General features: G+C 37.8%; 1 protein-coding gene across 2 annotated transcripts in view; it reads right to left on the reverse strand.

Annotated features, from left to right (window-relative positions):
• Nucleotides 1–402: 402 nt before the first annotated feature.
• Nucleotides 403–19,145, reverse strand: part of glrbb (glycine receptor, beta b) — a 30,073-nt gene continuing 11,330 nt past the window's right edge. The window contains exons 5-10 of one of the 2 annotated variants that reach the window (XM_005919408.3): nt 16,414–16,640; nt 13,441–13,523; nt 12,813–12,953; nt 9,789–9,941; nt 5,044–5,336; nt 403–2,112 (exon numbers count right to left, since the gene is read on the reverse strand). In XM_005919408.3, coding sequence (XP_005919470.1) covers nt 1,816–2,112; nt 5,044–5,336; nt 9,789–9,941; nt 12,813–12,953; nt 13,441–13,523; nt 16,414–16,640 — 1,194 coding nt within the window. In that variant the 3' untranslated portion in view covers nt 403–1,815. Of the gene's footprint in view, nt 2,113–5,043; nt 5,337–6,819; nt 7,769–9,788; nt 9,942–12,812; nt 12,954–13,440; nt 13,524–16,413; nt 16,641–19,145 lie in introns of those variants that run through there. The other variant, XM_042219460.1, reaches the window with a different exon arrangement.

Consider the following 19,145-nt stretch of genomic DNA (forward strand, 5'->3'; position numbering starts at 1 on the left):
TCTGATAATCTTGGATTACTTACAAAACTGAAGAAAAATGAACTTTCCAAGCAAATGTCATACGTAGCATTTCATATGTATTTAAATATAGAGTGGAAATCCAACTCTTTGTTTTAAAGTGATACCAGTACTCTAGTGCAAAACCTGGCATTGCATCTGTTTTTCTCCCAGGAGAGCATTTTATCGACTCATCACTTAAAAGAAATCTAGATGCCGCCATTGGGGGGCACTGCAATGCAAAATCTTTTTCATTTGTGATTCAGCGAGACCTGGAAAGAGTCTACAGAGCTATTAAAACTAACCTCAAATATGTAATCAGTAAAATATATACTTTTCTTATGAGTCATACTTTATATGCTTTTAAATGTTATTTTAGAAGCTTCAAATACTGTTTTTCCCCGTCTCAGTCTGACAACCATTCTGTGTCATAAGCTGATTTTTGTAGTCTGTCTGTAACCATGGCAGCTGCAGAAGAAGAAAAAAAAATGTTTTTGTCATGTAGTGAAATCAAAAAAGAAAAAAAGAAAAACAGGAGATCAGGGCAAATAACACTTTAACTGTTCCGTTACATGAGCAAACCTGCCCTAAATGACTTCAAACTTCATTAATATGACCCTATTGTCATGACATGAGGTCAGCATTTATCTTGCTTCATTAAGCCAGAGACAGATTTCATACGAGAAGTCTCACAGTGATGGTCTGGGGTCATTTTCAAAGCAGGTTTTCATGAATAATTGATGGCTGGTTTAGCAGATTAGGAGAGGTCAAGCCTAGGTGAAGAAACAGATGTCGCATGATGTTCAGAATGCATATGGACAGCGCAGAAGGGAAAATGTTGTAAATATAGACCGTTTTTGTCTTATTGTTAGCAATACAAATATATGTTAACCAGCTGTAGGCTGAGTAAGAATCAACAAACAAGTAAAAAAATAAAGGTAAAGAAGATGAATATTTGGAGCATAGCAATTAATGAAAAACAGTTCTCGGTTTAAATCTTTGTTTAATTTAATCACATTAAATGGTGAAAAGTTGCTTGTTCATTTATTTTTCTTTGCTTGTGTATTTCACAAACATATGGTCCCAGTTCAGTAGTGATCCATTTACACACAATAAAAGTGTCAAATATTACATTTGCTGGAGGAGTGGCAGTGTAGGAATAGAGTGTTTCGCATCCACATATCTTCTCAAGAGCAAATCAAAATAATATTAAATAAATATATTAAATATATATTCTATACATATATTTTTTTATACTTTGTTTTCATATACATGCATTATTTTAACATGCAAGGTAATTATAATGTTGCACGTTGCATTAAAGCTTAAATAAAACGCTTAAACGTATTAAACTTGTGAGCATACTCCCACTGGGCAATGGCAAAAATTAATCAAACAAATAAATTAATAAATCCATAAGCATCATCAATCGATCTGCGCGACTACAGTTTATTTCTTAATCAGTCTTTGTGGATTTGTTTGCATCACATCAGTTGCTTTATTTGCAACCCTGTATTAACCTCTTAAGTACTACAAAAACAAAGCTTCAGATTTTATACTTACTTTTTAGGAAAGATAAGAAAGACTGATTTGGAATGATTTTTTTTTATACACAAATGGTCACAATGTGTGTGGTTTTTTTTTTAGTTAAATATAACAATTATAGTAATATATAATGACTCTCAAAATCATTTTGCATGGGTAGGTTTCACATTTCTTTAAGTTCACTTTGATAGTTAAGAAACTTGTGACGGTGTGTGCGTGCGTGCGTGTGTGTGTGTGGGGGGGGGTCGATAATACAAGATCATTTGAAGATAATCACAAATATATAGACCAGTAAATCACATTAAAGAAGAGGAAGGAGAAAGGGAAGAGAGCTCTCGAGTACAGGTCAACTCTTTTGGCAGCAGAGGGGATGACCGGCTTTGGGGGAGGAGGTTTCTTGTTGTTCTTTGCTTGGGATTTGCCAAGACCAGAACCAGTATTGATGGCCTTCCCGTAGCAGTCAAAGTTTGACAGTTCAAAGTCCCGTGGGAGTGAACCCACAATGCTGAAATCATTGGTCCTCAGGTCTGATTTAGAGGTGCATACCTTCTTGCAGCGGGTCTCAGCAACCTGGGTGGACAAAAGCACACACAGACACAGACCGACTTGATTATTGAATTCTGCATCATTTCTGTCTAAAAATACGCTTATCTGTGTGAAACATCTGAGCCATGATAAGATTAGAGTAATATTCCGAAAGCGCTACGGGCAGCCTCTAAGGCAGAGTAGCCACAGCAAAGTGGTTCAAAACTGGTTGAGTGAGCAACAGACTGACTTTACAATCCATAAAGGCTTGTAGCTTTATCAGTGGCCCCAAGATTATTCCACCTGTACAGCAAGTTCTTCAGTTAATTTAAGACTTTAAACCAATGAAACCATACCTCTACTGCATTATTCTGCACTGTAGTGTATTGTAGCTTGGTAGAAATTAAATAAGGATGGTTAGCTGCAAAGTTCACACTGGAACACTATTCCCATGTTGACCAAAGTTAAGTTATTAGAGCAGACAGAACTCATCTGCTACTTTAGTTTAAGTTCTGCACATCTTTCCTCATGCCTGTCACTTACCTCTTGCTGCACAATCAGTCGTTCTCTACTTGTTTAGTAGCTGCCAAAAGTGTTTTCTATTACATCCAGTCACTTGAGCCAAAAACATGCTCCACCAGGAAACCCAGAGTCCTGCCATTTAACTGGATGTTATTTCGATGCTGAAGCACGGCTGCAAGCCAAGCACACCCTGAGTGGAAGTGGCCTTTCCCAGCGAACAATGCACAGGAGCATTTTTAATGGAGCTGATCAGTCTATACCAGCACATTATATATGCTTCATTTGTCATGAAATAATGAGGGAATGGGCCTGGTCTGGCCACAAAACTGCTTATTAGTAAGCCCTAAAAACAGGAGACTATGTATACAAATGTCTGTAATTCCTAAAGACTTGATCCAAATTTATTGTTAAACCCACTGAATTACAGCCAGAAGTCTGCACTTCAATCACATCCGAATTGCTTGATTTAAAATCCCCTGTGGTGGCGTATAGAAGCAGAACTGCAAAAATGTGTCTTTGTCCAACAAATTATGAAGGTAAGTGTACCCAACAACATCACATAAGATATAAGAGTATTTTCTAATACACAAATACAGACACATTCATTTTTCTGCAAGTTGGAATTTATCTTTATCAGACTAAGACTGCATGAGGGTTTACAACTGAAACCCTTTTCCATCACGTCTGTACTTTGTATAGATACCTTTCTTGCAAACCAAGCAGCACAAAACAGCATATAGAAACATTTTGACTGTGCCATTTTTAAACCTCTTATTATGGCAAAAGGAAACTGAATGCCACACTTGCTCTAACTACTCTTTGACACATTAAAAAGTGTTCTGTTTCTTTACACTAGTGATGATGTCATATTGATTCTGTATGGAGGTTTTTCTCCAAACTGAAAGGAGCATTGAAATAAGGCTGTGCAAGATAGCTGGACTCAATTGGAAACAGACTACCCTTTGAAAATGTTGTAAAAGAGCTGTTTGATCTTGAAACTTGGATAGAACTCTGATGCTAAATCAAAGCTACGGCTATTTTAAGAGGAAAAAATATCTTTGGAGCCAAAACTAGACTTGCTTTGTTTTATGAAATTTTGCCTAATAAGGCTGTTCTCTCATCTAGGTTCTTGTGACTCCTCTACAGCCTCTACATGTTATCACAACCTGTGCTTACACAAAACAATCTGCAGGAGGACTTAAGTTAATGTCATCCAAAAAAAATCCCTTTCATCGACTTCCCTAAAGGCCTGCGGGGTGAACAGGATCTAATCAGACTAAGGATGCTTATTCACTGAAGTCATTAAGCTCATTAAAGCTTCATTATTTTGATTTGGTTTTGACAAGAAAACCTATTAAACCTCAATGGAATAATGTAATCCTCTCAGACCAAATGTGGTTCGGACTAACATAGACTCAGAGGTAAATTAATTGCAATTAGGGCATACAATCGGAAGACCCATGCAACATCCTCCCTGTGCATGTAAGTGTCAGACTTGAGCCCTGACCAAGCTGTGCGTATGTGTATGTCAGACACAATGCCAATTATTAATGACTGGATTTCCCTTTTCTCAGTGCCGTAATATTCCTATCAGATACTGGATCTGGTTGTTGATGTGGTTTGGGAGTTACATAAAAGCAAAAAAACTATACACAGGCATCCAAACACTCAACAGTCACTCAACAACAAAAATGCACCATCGTTAAAATGTTTTGGTGATTAACTGGGGCATCAAAACCCAAAGAGGTCGTTATGGATATCATCATTATTGATTACACAAGCATCTGTGCTCTCATTAAGCAAAATGCAACTGAAATCAAGTCCCACATAACATAAATACCCTCGATGTTATCTTGATGGATGATGCAAATATTTATGCCTAATGTATGAGTTCTTATTTAGGGTTTCAGGCAATGTAAAGATGTTTTGGTTTATGCCTCCATGTCCAAATATTCTTTAGCAAAAACTAAATAGATATAAGTGGATAAAGAACAAAATCAGAGGTTTTAAATGCCTTTCAATGGGGAATTTTAAGCTTTTGATGTGTCAAAAAATTGCTTTTTTTCTACTTGTATTTGAAGACAAAAGGTTTTGCGTTTTGAGTTTCTGTGTTCCAAACATAGGCATATATTTTTATGCATAATGTGGCCATGCCTATACCAACTGCCCTCATATAGATGGACAAGAAATGGTGACATTGAAATTATACTACGCATATGCAAAGTTGAAACTCTGAAAAGTAAAAGCTGTTGATGATCATGATAAAAGATCTAAAATGGACTGCAAAAAATGGATTCCACTAGTTTGAGCACCATATGCAAAGCATGTGTCCTCTGGTGCATTTTCATTTGAATTGCTCCTGTTATACTACATGCAAACTCTCATAAGAAGGCTACTTAGAGGTGACTTACAGATACAAACACACTCAAATTATCAAAAACCAAATATACTGACATGCAAGGTGCTGACGTGAAGCGGTGTCCCTCCGGTTCCGTTGACCGTGTTGTTCCGGGCAGCAGGGCTCTTTCCTGCAGCCTTCTCTTTGGATGCTATCTTTGCCTTCTCTGCCTCAATGCGTTTTGGGCTGTTGAGCATCACTTGAACCACGGCATACTCCACCAGCGAGGCGAAACCAAACAGCAGGCAAGCAATGAGCCAGATGTCGATAGCCTTGACGTAGGATACTTTAGGCAGCTCTGAGGCCAAGGAGGTACACTCAGAGGACAAAGAGAGCACTGAGAGGATGCCTGTATGGAGAGTTATAACAAGAGACCTTGTCAGTCATCATAGTCAGATGAGGTATTTTTTTGTTTTTTATATTGAGAGATATGTGCACATTTTAGCCCCTGTGAAAACAGCTAGTAATCAAAACATAAAACCTTCATCCCTGTATAGCAAAAATATTTATTTATCACAGAGGTTAAGCATTTGATTAACTTACGGCTGAGGAGGGAACACTAATACGTTTCATCTTTAATGAGTAAAAAAATTAAAAATTCATTTAGTAATACACTAATCTGCAAAAAAGCTTTTAGAATGTCGGAGTTACCTCATTTATTAGGACATTTCCAAGAGCTCAAATAGCCTTTAATGAAATAGCATTTTTAAATCATTTTTACAGGTTGGAGATTCCTTTGCAAAGCACCAAACCATCCTTAGAGGATACTAGTGATGGGTCGGTCGCGAACGAAATGGCTCTTAGAGCCGGATCTTTGAAGTGAACGATGCGAGCCGTGGGTTTTTTGTTTTTCGCTTCACGCTGCAAGTCACCCTTGTGTTTGCGCTGAGCAGAGACGGCAAACAGAGCCTTGCGTTTGCGCCCCTTCCCCCTCTGCTCAGCGCTGAGCTGAGGGGGCGGTAGTTACATTGGCAACAGCAGTAGCACACAACAAGAGCAGGAGGGAGAGGGAAAGAAAGAGAGCCGGGAGCAACAACAAGAGACAACACCGTCACATTGGAAAGGTACAGTAAAGAAAATGAGTGACACCAAGAAAAGAAGCAAAGTCTGGAACCATTTCAATCTTAGTGACAAAACAAAGGCAGAGTGTAGTCTACAAGAAAAGGATATCATATAGAGCCGGCTCCACAAACAACATGCACAGCACCTAAGAACTGTCCACCCATCAGTGCAATGGGAAGATAAAACGCAGTCAGTTGAGTGTGATATTAATATTTCTAAATGCCAACCTTTCCCTTAATTAAAGATCTGGGCGTTCTTTCCCCCCCCTTTTTTTTCCATATTTTAATTGTTGTGTTGTGGTTTGCAGTGTTTTGTGTTGTTTCACTTTAAATTTGTTTAAAAGGAAAAAGCTGAAAATTTAAGTAGTTAAAAGTTGAAATGTATGAAATGTAAATAGTTGGTTTCTGTATTTTATAATTTATTTATTACATTTTATGTGGAGTGAATAAATAAAAGTATATTTACAGTGGCCTTTAAAGACAAAACACGTACAAACTCCAAAACACAACGGAAGTGCTCCAGGATGCTAGGGGCCGTGTTGAGCTTTTGTTACCTAGTGGCTACACAAGCCAGGAAGTACCAACAATTGGATTGGGTGTGTGGTAGTAACAGGTAAATGAAGTTGTTTTTTTTTAATTATTTGAATACACACACACACACACACACATACATATATATGAGTGTTTGTGTATTAATACAAAAACAATAGACATATGAATTCGATTGTGTAATTTAAGTGATCTAGGTAGCTCTGTTTTGGAAGTTCAGTTAACGCTAGAAATGTGTTTTGGAGTTTGTATGTGTTTCATCTCTAGGGGCCCCCATAAATATTTATACATAAACATACATAAAGAAAACCACGTTTTTTCACATTACTAATTCATTTTGTGCATAATTTTATATTGTTGTTGATAATTAAGTCATTAAAGCAACAAAAAAACCTGAAGAGCCGGTTGGGAGCCGAAAGAGCCGGCTCTTTTTAGTGAGCCGAGCCGAAAGAGCCGGTTCTCTAAAAAGAGCCGGAAATCCCATCACTACAGGATACAGCACAAATATTTACAGCCAGCCTTTAGAGGGTGTTCTAACAACTGACAAAGAGCTTTGCACAATTTTTTTTCAAATAATAGTGCTGCTTCAGGGACACAATAAAACACACAAATAGTTACTAGGTTTTGCCTCCAGGCCTTATATGGGTCACTCATCAACAAAATGTTCATACTGGGTTCAGGATTTCTAAACAAATTGCTTCTTTCTCACTGGAATAAACTTTAATTACAGAATCGTGGAAGCCTACCTATATGAACAGAGAGAAATATAAAAGTGGCAATATTGGTGTCTTGTTCATCAGTGAAAAACAAACAAACGTGGGCTATATGAGAATGAAAAACAGGAACAACATACTGTACAGAAAATTTCTGTTGTGTCATGGCAAACCAAGTTATATTGTTACATCTGTTCACACTCCCTATACGGCAAGAATACATGCTGTTTAAACATAAAAACACACACCTCAGTTCAATGAGCACATGGACACATACAGTATATCCACATGTACACATGTACACACACACACACACACACACACAGCACAGAGCTATAAATGAGAGTATTCCCACACCTGGGTGCTAACTGACCTGGACTGATCCCATTTAGAGAGAAGTCAGGGGAGGCTTCCAGGAGGAGTTGGAGTGATGATGGAATGAAAGTGGTGATAAACAACTGGGGGGAGGATGGAAAAAAGGAAACAGTGGAAGACTGAAGTGGGATAACAATGGATTATCTTATCTGTGCAGCCCTGAACACACACACACAGACGTGCCAGTGTGACACTGGGTGTGGGTGACACTGACATATTACACACAGGTTGAATTATGAAGGAGGGGGACAAGCAAATGGAAAGATTTTTTTTCTCAAGCCAGCACAAGATCTACAAATACTCTGTCAATTCTGAAAAGTGTAGTGTTTGTAAAGTGTAGTATAAGCATTTACAGCATATGAAGGAAAGATAATGCATAAACATCTATAAGAAATAGGCAAATATAACAACATCTATACAGTGATATATAACCTTGCTTGAGGCATTTTTCTAATTAATCTGAACACATAAGGGTGTGCCAAAACGTTTATATTTGGTACATGTAAGACATACTTGAAATATATCTGCTGTAAAAATAGTGTTAAAATTGTTAGTTCACTACATTCATTCATGTGACAGTAGTAGTGTCTTTATCTGAGTATTTTTACATTCAGGACTTGAATTTCAAGTTGTAACATCATTCAGAGATGGCCTTCTCTGAAATAGCCGAATTACTTATTCAGCTATTTCATTAAACTGAATGTGAAAAATCACAGTGGAGCCTGTGATTTGGAGCATTTGAGTGGTAAGTTTATCACTATTATGTGTTGTACCATACCACATCAGACGTTAAATTAAGCTACAATTTGACCAGGTTAGTTAATCAGTTCCAGGTGTCACATGTTTTGTGGACATCCATTAAGTAGAGACACAAGACAGAAGGGCATCCACGGGGCAAGATAAAGAAATAAAAAAAAAACCCTATAATGATGCTATGAGAAGAGTGTGTTTTAGCTGAGGAAACTTATGAAACCGACTGTTTAAAAGAACTGACAACTTCATATTAGCCAGTGGTGCCAGCCTGTGCTTAGAATATATTAACCTAGTTCCTTTTTCCAACATACAGGCCTAAGCAAAAGACAAATTGTGTCAGTGTTATAAAAAGGGCCACTAGATATTGTTCATCTGGGTCCTGTGATTTATGCAGTACATATACAAAGTCACACTATAATCTAAGTACTACCAGTACCAGACAATCCTTGTCACTTCCCTTGGGGCTCGTTCTAACACTCTAGTAATCTACCTGAACCTCCCTCAGGCTTGATACAACGTGTGCTTCTTTAATTTGGAAAAAAAACAGCACCTGTGTGCTTCAGCACACTCCTTCATTACTTTGGTTAATAGGGATCAGGTGTGCCCTGTTGGCCAGCTCAAGTAGCTTCTGCATTCCCACTGTCTCCGTAACACTTTATTGACTGCACAGAATAACATAAGAATTTAAGTGAAAGACAAGAGCCTGGCCTTGCCTCCAGCGATAATAAGCTAAAATTTAACAAAAGGCATTTTATCAGTGGATGTTTATAGGAATCAGCTTCTTGTCTAATGGGAAAAATAGCTTGAGTGGATGAATGTTTTAGATTTTAAACATAACAGCAAAGAGAAACCAAAGTTATGACAATTAGGCATAAACCAACTGGCTAACCAGCAAAGGGGGCAGTTATTGGTCTTAAACATGGATTTAAGCTTTCAGCTCTGATTCATGTGTATTTAGTTTACACTGGACAAGGGTTCTTGCTTCATGGGTCCCATGTGTCAATTACAGTGATATTCAGTGATTTGTCACATACAGAAAAACGATGGCTATGACACCAACCTCGACAGATAAGTCCTTCATGGTGTCAAAGTGATGGATAAGTCAGTGATCCATACAAACATCCAAATACTTTAGAGTGGTTTCTATTTATTTACTATAGCCTTTTGCCCAATAGAAATCCTTTTAGACAGTAGTTTAAATGTCTAATTCCTCCAATAAAAAAAACCCCACTCTCACCCATCACTCTTTTTGATCTAATTATGCACTTATCCCTGGATGGAAGCACAAGAAATAGTTCACAGATAATGTGTACTGATAAAGATCGGTGAAACTTATCAAGTAATCCATACCCAAAGGAACCCTGGCAGCACTTGCGTCAGGGTTAATCCAGAAGGAAAGCCATGAAAGGACTACGATGAGCAGCGTAGGGGCATAAACACCCATCATGTAGAAGCCAACCTGTCGCCTTAGGGTGAAGATAACCTCTACACAAGTGTAGTACCCTGCATGACAATGGAAACAATGGTCACATATCAAAACATGATTTCATCAAAACATAGCTAAGGTAGTTAAGTAGGCATGTGCTTGATGGCACTGGCAGTGCCTTCATGCACATGATTTATGTGTCCCAATTCAGAGAAATGGCACTATATGAAGCCCATGCTCCACCTTACCTTTTCCCATAAAGCATAATTAATTAGAGACAATAGTCAGCAGTAGTTTTAAGATCAATAAGAAAAAATAAAATGTTACGTATTGGTTGAAATGTGGTCTTCAGAGCATCCAGTCCCTTAACTGAAACAGAGCAGGTGAGAGAACTGGCACTTCACTGAACGGTCTATAAAAGCCACATTAGGCATTAGGAGGTAAGGTAAGTTCTTTATGCACTCTACTTCGTCCTTTGGCCAAAGAGAAAAGCAAACTGCAGTAGTGTGCATCATTTGTCATGGAGAAAGCAAAAAGAGAAGACAACAGCCAATAGGCTTTAATATAATTTCACATAACTTTGTTAAAGCTGAGACTTATTTGAGCACTCAAGGTCGCACATCAGAAAATACTGCTTCCTACTGTGAATGTGCCAAATGTGTAGGATGTCTGAACCTGCCCCAAATCCTTTGAGTTATTACTGTTAGAATTGGCACTTCCATTTTCTCTTTTTTTAAGTGATTTTGCTTGAAAGTACTATATACATTCCTACTAATAACTTATCTATTTTTCAACCACTCATTCCTGTTGGAAGTAAAGCCATCATTAGTAAGCCTGAGGAATAAGAATCCATAAGATTCAGACCTTTTCCAGGAGCCTTTTGTTTCTGAATATAGAGCCTAGTTAGTCGGTCTAATGGGATGGTAGAGTGGGTGGGCTGAAGTAATATTTAACTAGCTCAGGATCTCTGGAGCTTTTATACAGCATATAAGGGCCGCCTGTGTCGCCAAGCAGGCTTGAACCAGTCGTAGACAGAGGTGATCTTTGTGTCTGGCCAGGTAGCCATGGCAACCAGTTAAAAGCCTGACTCATCGCCAGCAGTGTGCCTCCCCAAGTGTGAGAGCATTGAGGTCATACCAGCTCTGTTGGCTGATAGAGATTTTTCCATTTCATTGTGAATTCATTTTGTACTCGCATAAGTCTGCATGAGTGTATACCACAGTGCCATTACCTCTTTCTTTTTTGCAGTTTTACTTCTTTTATTACAGGATTAGTTATTATTCTTAGTTCGGCAAGCAGCCTGGAAAATGGCAACTTTTACAAGCTGTCTGCTACCCTTCACTGGTATTTAGACACATTTAAAAAAGAAGAAACCTCTTAGCAACAATATTCAGTAAGGACCACATAATTGTATATACTGAGGCCTGTAATGCAATTCAATATTTAGGACCAAGAAGGATAACCCAGTAGGTGGTTCACTTCTGGCAGGGCACACTGTCATGATAACTGATGCTGCACACCTAATTTGCTAGCTTCAAACACAGTTCAAGACAGCAGATAAAAACATAAAATCACCACCTGGGGATAAATCTGATTTTTAGAAATAATAAACAATTTTATTATTTCATATTTATATAGTAAATAGCTTTTTTTTTTTTTTAATTCTTCTCATGACAAATGGGAACAAACAGATCTTATCCTGTGTAGTCCTTGTTGTACATTTGGCCATTTGATGATAACATCAGAATTTGTGGTAAAACACACTTAGAAAAATCTTGGTTAACTTCCTTAAGAAACCACCTTCGTGTGACTGTTTAAAATAATAGGCTGTAATGGACATATTGAAGCCAAATAATTAAAAGATATTCTTGGAAAACTGAATGTTACCACTGTTATTTATACTATACTCAGTGCACAACCTATTAGCTACACCTTGCTAGTACTACATTCACCCCACTTTGGCCTTTACAACTGCCTTAAATCTTCATAGCAGAGATTTCTCAAAATCCTGTAAACATTCTTCAGAGATTACTTTTATTCTTATTGTACAAACGGATGAGATTTTCATGGTAAAGTGAAAAATAGATCCAGGACAGAAAAAGCTGCATTATGCTGGTCATACAACTTCAGCTTTTTGCAAGAGTCTGCACAGACAGCATGCCAATGCTAAGCTAGCCCGATAGCATACGGTACTAAGAGAAGAGTCATCTGTGTCCTAGTTTGAACAGCGACTTGTGTTGGTGTGTTGGGCCCAGGGAACACATTCACATAAAAAATTTAATACATTTCAATGGGTTTTTTTGTTTGTTTTTTCTATCTTTACATTTTATTTAACCATGAGCAAAACCTTCCCTGTGGTTTGTCTTTTTAAACTCTAAATTACTTTAAACTTGTCAACATTAGGTTTGACTACTGATAACACATCATGAAATAGAAATAATATGAATGAGAGGAGTTTGCACTGTGACAACTCAAAGTCACTCCATGTTTCAAATTACAGCATGTGCTAATATTATTATTTTGTTTACTTTGAGGAGAGTCAGAGTAACCTTTCAGTCACGACTAAGTAAATTTGTAATATTTCTGAATTTGTCCTAAGTTATCTGATACATCTGTCTGCTCAGTGACTGTGATTTTTGGTGGCTTCCCAAGAGGGAGATAGTCAACAGTTAATGGCAGACATATCCATATGACTATGCTTTTAGGTTGAGGATAATTTTCTTTAAAAAAAAAAAAAAATTAATATTGCTTAAAACAATGTTCATAGAAAGTCAGAATTTTAGCGCAGATGCCAGCGCAGGGAAAAAAAGTAATTTAGTAGTTCAATATACCCATTCAGACTTCTACTGTACATTTTTACTGTCAGCTGAGCGTAACTACTTTCTTTGGATGGTCAAAACCTTTTAACTTTCTTACCACTTTATATTGTTTCATAACGATGAAAGTACCTGTGCCTGCATAGTATTTGGTGCAGTTTCCATAAGTAATATCTTCTTGTCGGATATCAAACTGTGGCAGAGCAATAGCATCCATTTGCACAGGGTCTCCTGTCTGCCACATAAACTGCAGGTCATCTGTTGTATAACCAACTGAAAATCAGGAGGGCACAGATACAGAGATAGAAAAACAGTCAAACACAACAGATATATATAGTTTAAGCCCACCGTTACCACCCTTCCAATGAACATAACAGATCAAATGCATGAAGCCATCCAGAATATGATACATCTCAGCAGTCAGGTTTGGCTTTACAGGGTAATGGCTTCAAGTTATGTTGCTTATTTAAGTCTAACCGCTTTGTAAACAAGATGCAGTAAAGACATGTCAAGCTCAATTAGCTATGAGACTCTCACAACAACCCTAAAATATGATGATTTATTCTACTGCACTAAGTGTTCACCACTGGAATTGGCTGCTAAACACAAGCAAAATGCTCTTATTTACCCTAAAACCAACTACTTTACAAAAACAACAACTATATTCCCAACTCATAAATACTGAATGTCTAAAATATCAGCAAGCACATGTGTATACTGATGAGATACTTTAAAGAGTTGTTAATTTAGGAAAACTTACAGCTTTCAAGTTGCATTTTACACCTCTGTGTGTCCATAGGGAATAAGGTCAGATCAAGCGGACAAGAAAGGGTGACGGACAACCTGTCGGAGGAAGACGATATTTATTTTTTTTCTTTATGGCTGCTTTATTGTATTCATTGCATATATTATTGTATACACTTCACAAGATGAAACTCTAGATTACACTGGAGCCAAGGGTTTAACCCGAAAGGGTTTTTTTTTCTGAGTGATATATTAACATGGAATAAAATGGTACATGCAAACATACAGGCAATTCTCTTTGGAGATGAATAAAACCTGGCAGCAATCCCTTTGAAGATTAAGTCTGTACATTCACATTTCTATTGGTTATCCAGTTTTCTGTTACATGGGGGCCTGGAACCTATTCTACTTGTTGTAAGGTAAAAGGCGGGGTACAAATCTGTTTTCCACTAAATCTTGTGCATGTAAACAGTTTTATCTTTTGAGTTTCCAGTTTTACAGTCTTAATTACTGAAGAAAATATATTAAAATAAAGTAAAGAAGGACAGAAAACACAGGCAAATATTTCCAGTATAAACTAAAATATATCAGAGTGAATTTGCAGTACTTCAGGTCATAGACACAAATGATCCATGATTAAATACATTGGCAGCACTACAGCTAATAGTTCTATGCAGCTGGGTCAAAAATTATTTAATGTGCTCAGTCTACAGATGTGTCCACAGCTACATAATATAATTTTGCACTTTTATGTAGTCTAATATTGAGAACACTAAGCAGTCATTTGGTTACTATTAAGGTTGATGCTACATTAATGCTACAGTCTGAAACTATGCCAAATTAGCCAGCTTTTTGTTCAGGGGAGGTTGTTTTGCTCTAAATAGTAGCAAGAGGTGTCTCCTTTTTATTTGACATAAAAGCCATAGTAAAGCCTAAAAAGAACAGTTAGTGTTTTGACATAATATGACAATCTTAATGGTCAATTGTTTCTGTATCCAGGGATACAGCCCTCAAGGCACACACAACCAGGTAATAACTTAGAAGAGGGTATTGATAACTGGTTGAAGTATTGATAAGAAGTGATAAGCCATGATTGCCATGGTTCCCTGTAGTGTGAATGGAAGTGTAGTGAAACTGTGAAGAGACTATTCATGAAGTCAGATGCATCTTGTGAAATGTGTTGGTTTCAGTGTTAAAGCACAACTTTTATTTTGAAGGCCAATGTTCTCCGATTCCAGTTTGTGCCACAATTTTGCAAGTTTTACTACAGGGTGGTGAATTTGCAGATAAGTCAGTTTGTTCCATGGAAAACACAAGTGACCCTGATGATCTGCTGGTGACCAAAGCAGTCACAAAGGGACTTCATTGCAACTGATTTCTCTTAGCAAAATCCAGCAACACCTAAGAACGACTTGCAAACCAGTTAAAGAACACACGCTTCTTTCATAGCAAGCAGAGGTTGTCAGGGAATCGCCAGCTTGGGACTGAGGCCTAACATGGTTTACAAATTTCTAAATATTCCACTATGAAGCTGCCATTATGAAGTGATTACTTTTGAAGTCATGTAAGTGTTTACATTCTTTGTTCTATGGCCAATAATAAACTCTAATAGCCTGAAATACAGCTTAATGTATACTGTTTATAGAAAGCTAGATGTAAGGTAACACCCTATTGATCCCTTTCAAATACAAGATTTAATAACTCTAATATCTAGCATATTGGACTTCTTTAGCTAAAAGGCTGCTGAAAAGGCTGTGTCTTCAGTATGGCCTCCCAGCTCCAACAATTGAGTTGTGACTGACTTGACTTCAAGATAGGCAGGGTAACACTACGCTATCTTTTTAAAAAAAATTAGTCTCTAGTTATCAATGCAGGACACAGAACTGACTTTTAGTGCTTTGTAGATGTTTCTAATTAGTACTTAGGCACCAGCCACCGCTTAAGTGCAGTATAAATGGATAACACTCAAACAACCAAATGAGCTCCAGTCTCAATAACTAGATAAGAGAAAACTAGAAAGGAAATTTGAATTGCTGTTCCTTCATTCCTTAATTGGAGTCAAATTATTTGAGTTGTTGTATGCTTGTCACCGAATATTTAGAAATGCAAAAAGCCTAACTGCTAGGTAGTAAAACAGAAAGAACACATTTTATATTACTTTCACTAAATGGGCCCACGTCCTCATTTTAGGTTTGAAAGCGTATTAGTAGATAAAGGTGAATGCCGAGGACGTGAATTGAGCTGGGGTTTTGGGAAGGCCACTGGTGGTGGCTCCCGGACCTAGCAGATCCCCGTGTACTAATTAGAAGTGAAGAAGTTAAAGAATTGAAAAGAGGAGGGAGGGTGAAGAACGTAAACGAGTATTAACAGGTTGTAGAACTGGGGGAAACTACATAGATAAGAATCAGGAGGAGCGTGTTTGGAGGCGCGGTCCCACTCCTGAAATTCTGGTACTTTATCTCCAATTGTTTTAAACTGTAGGGATCACAGGGCTTGACCCCAGATCTAAGTGATAAAACAACCTCATAATTACTTGAAATAAAGATCAGCGAATATGGCAAAAGCATAAATACACCCTGTTTAAGCCATTTAGTAAAAAATATAGAATGCTATATCAATATCATAAGCTATATGTTTTGGTATCATAAATCGATGCTGGTATTGATAAAATATTAGTGAAGATCATTCCTAGACTGTATGAGATCTGTTTGCAGACAGAATCCTTTCTACTTAACTTAAAGGTTTTTTTTTCTTCAGCTTTAAACTTGAAGATTCATGACTTATGGCCCAAACTAAAATTGAGTGGTACTGTCGAAAGGACTTTTGAATTAAACCAGATACTAAGTCATAGCAAAATTTACAGTAATGCTGCATTTTCCTGGATTATTGCATATCTGATGAAGTGACTATTTTCAACGAATCACATAAGACTGAACGACATTTCAAGTACACTGATTAAAAACAAGTAAAAAAAAAGGAAATAAATTACCTCATACTGATTAGGACATCTCCATTACGGAAGATGAAGAGGAGAATATTTTCTTGGGTAACATCATGAAAGTTGGCGCTCTTCTCATTAGCGAAGAACAGGTCGGGTTTCCAGAGACATTTGAACATCTTGGGATCAACAGTGAGAGAATCAGACTTGAAGTCATCTGGCAGTTTCAGCCTGGGGTCATTCCAGCGCTGCCGCAAGAAGATGTTGACTCTGTAATCCTGTTAAGTGTAACACCAGGCGAGTACAAACACAGTTAATGTTACTTCCATGTAAACTCAACTGGACACAGTTTGGGTGCTTTCACGGTAAATGATGCCCAAAAGGCAAACTCTCTAAATGGAATAAAATAAAGCATATGCTAATCTTTCTGCTAACATTTTCTGAAGCTTTAAGGGGGATGGTACAAAAAGTGCATTTTCTGTGGGAATGAATGAGATGCTTTAACAGGGTAACAAAAACATTTTTAAGCCTCCTAAATATGTTTGAATAATGAATAATAACATATAGATTACTTTAAGTGCAGAGTGACAGTTTACATCTGCAACATAATGCCTTTAAAGCGGTCAACACACAAGAAACTGCACAGTCCAAGGGTCAAATGTTATCAACACAGCAACAGCAAGTACCTCATTAGTGCACATATTAGTAAAATGTCCACATTCTTGATGGTGGGAAAGTATCACTGTGAGCTTTGGGACACATCTCTGTGCACACACTGATGGTGGGCCTCAAGCTGTTCTGGGAGCAGGTGAGCTATTAAGCTGAGGTTGAAGACAGATGGTATGTCAAATACAATGGCTGAAATATCAGCTTTGCATGTGTTCAGTCTTGTGTAGGAAATATGCCTTAAACGTATACTCTCCCCTTCTATTCTTTAGTTTTTATTACCTGAAACTATATTATTATTGACATTTTTGTTATTTGACATGGCAGCTTGTTTAAATCTAAAGTAAAGTCAATGAGAAACCATTAGAATTTTTAATAACTCAATTTTAGCATATGTGTATCTACTGCAATTTAAAACATGTTAGTATTTATTACAAGGAAAAAAAAACTGCCCATGGCCATTACACTTGCAATACATAAATGATGCAATGTCAAAATTATGGAAGCCCATTTCCGCCACTAAAATTTCGAGTAATCTACGTGAATGACGTCATTTCCTTGTTACCCGGAAGCTGAAGCCCTCAGGTAAAAATGCTACAGCTAAGTTACCGGCAATGTCAAAATACAGCAGTTCAAATGACATAAATAGAATATACGTGTTTATAGACTACACAAATCTGCCAAGTTTGAGCCAATAGAAATTCTGATATGATTGTGACACGTTGCGTGTCACTCACTTCTCACATGGTTTGGCACCTAGCTAGCTGGTGAACATAGATATTGTTATTATTATTTCAGCCAGTGCAGAGATGTCAATTAACGCTGAGCAAACAGTTAAATTGTAGATTTTAAGGGTTATTTGTGTCTTTTATGTACCCCAAAACAAATTTTAACTTTACTGAGGAATTTTCCACTGTCCATCAGCATTTATACACTCACTTGCCAAATCATTAGGTACATGTGTTAAATTGCCAGTGTAAATATTTTATCTAATGGTGGCACGGTGGTTAGCACTGTTGCCGCACAGCAAGAAGGTCCTGAGTTCAATTCCAACACCAGGCCGGGGTCTTTCTGTGTGGAGTTGGCATGTTCTCCCCGTGTTTGCGTGGGTTCTCTCCGGGTACTCCGGCTTCCCCCCACCGTCCAAAGACATGCAGCTTGTGGGGATAGGTTAATTGATTAATCCAAATTGTCACTAGGTGTGAATGGTTGTCTGTCCCTATGTGTTAGCCCTGCGACAGACTGGCGACCTGTCCAGGGTGTACCCCGCCTTTCGCCCTATGACAGCTGGGATAGGCTCCAGCGCCCCCCACGACCCTGAAAAGGATAAGCGAATGGATGGATGGATGGATGGCAGCAAGTCAGTGCATTTAGGCATGTAGAGTTAGTCAAAGAAAAAGAACTGCTGAAATTCAAACCAAGGATCAGAATGGCAAAGAAAGGAGATTTAAGTGACTCTGAGCCTTTCTAGGTTGTTGTGCTGCTCTGAGTATTTGAAAAACTGCTGGATTTGGATTCTCTCACACAACAATCTCTGGGGTTTACAGAGAACGGTCCAAAACATAGAAAATCTCCAATGAGCTGCAGTTCTCTGGGTGAAAATCCAATGTTGATGCCAGAGGTGAGAGGAGAATGAAAAGACTGTTTTAACCTGATAGGGAGGCAAAAGTAACTCAACCACTATTTAATAACCAAAATATGCAAATACTTGGCAGGGTCGGAGGCAGAGTCAGAATTTGGCATAAACAGTTAAGGAGTGGCCCATATGATGCATTATTTTCTTTTGAAAGGGGAATCTTGCAATCAAGCTGTTGATATCTTATTTTATAAGATGTCATTTCTATACAACCACATTTTAGACACCTGTGTCGAACTAGTCCTTGAGCTACAACATGAATAGCTTCTGGTGGCTCTTCTCTGTCTGAGGGAGACACGGGCCAATTCCCACACCTTTTCCTTCTCTAAAAACTAGACAAGGAAATATATCTTGCTTCTGGCTCACAATCAAGCTGCCAGTACAACATTCGATTCCAGAGAGATTTAACACAAGAACTTTCTATAACCACTGAGGGAAACTAAAGCTGAGAAGCAGTAAAAAAACATATATAACAACAATT

Source organism: Haplochromis burtoni, unplaced genomic scaffold, assembly GCF_018398535.1.
Source record: "Haplochromis burtoni strain Fernald_Lab_line unplaced genomic scaffold, NCSU_Asbu1 Contig_33, whole genome shotgun sequence".
Taxonomy (NCBI): domain Eukaryota; kingdom Metazoa; phylum Chordata; class Actinopteri; order Cichliformes; family Cichlidae; genus Haplochromis; species Haplochromis burtoni.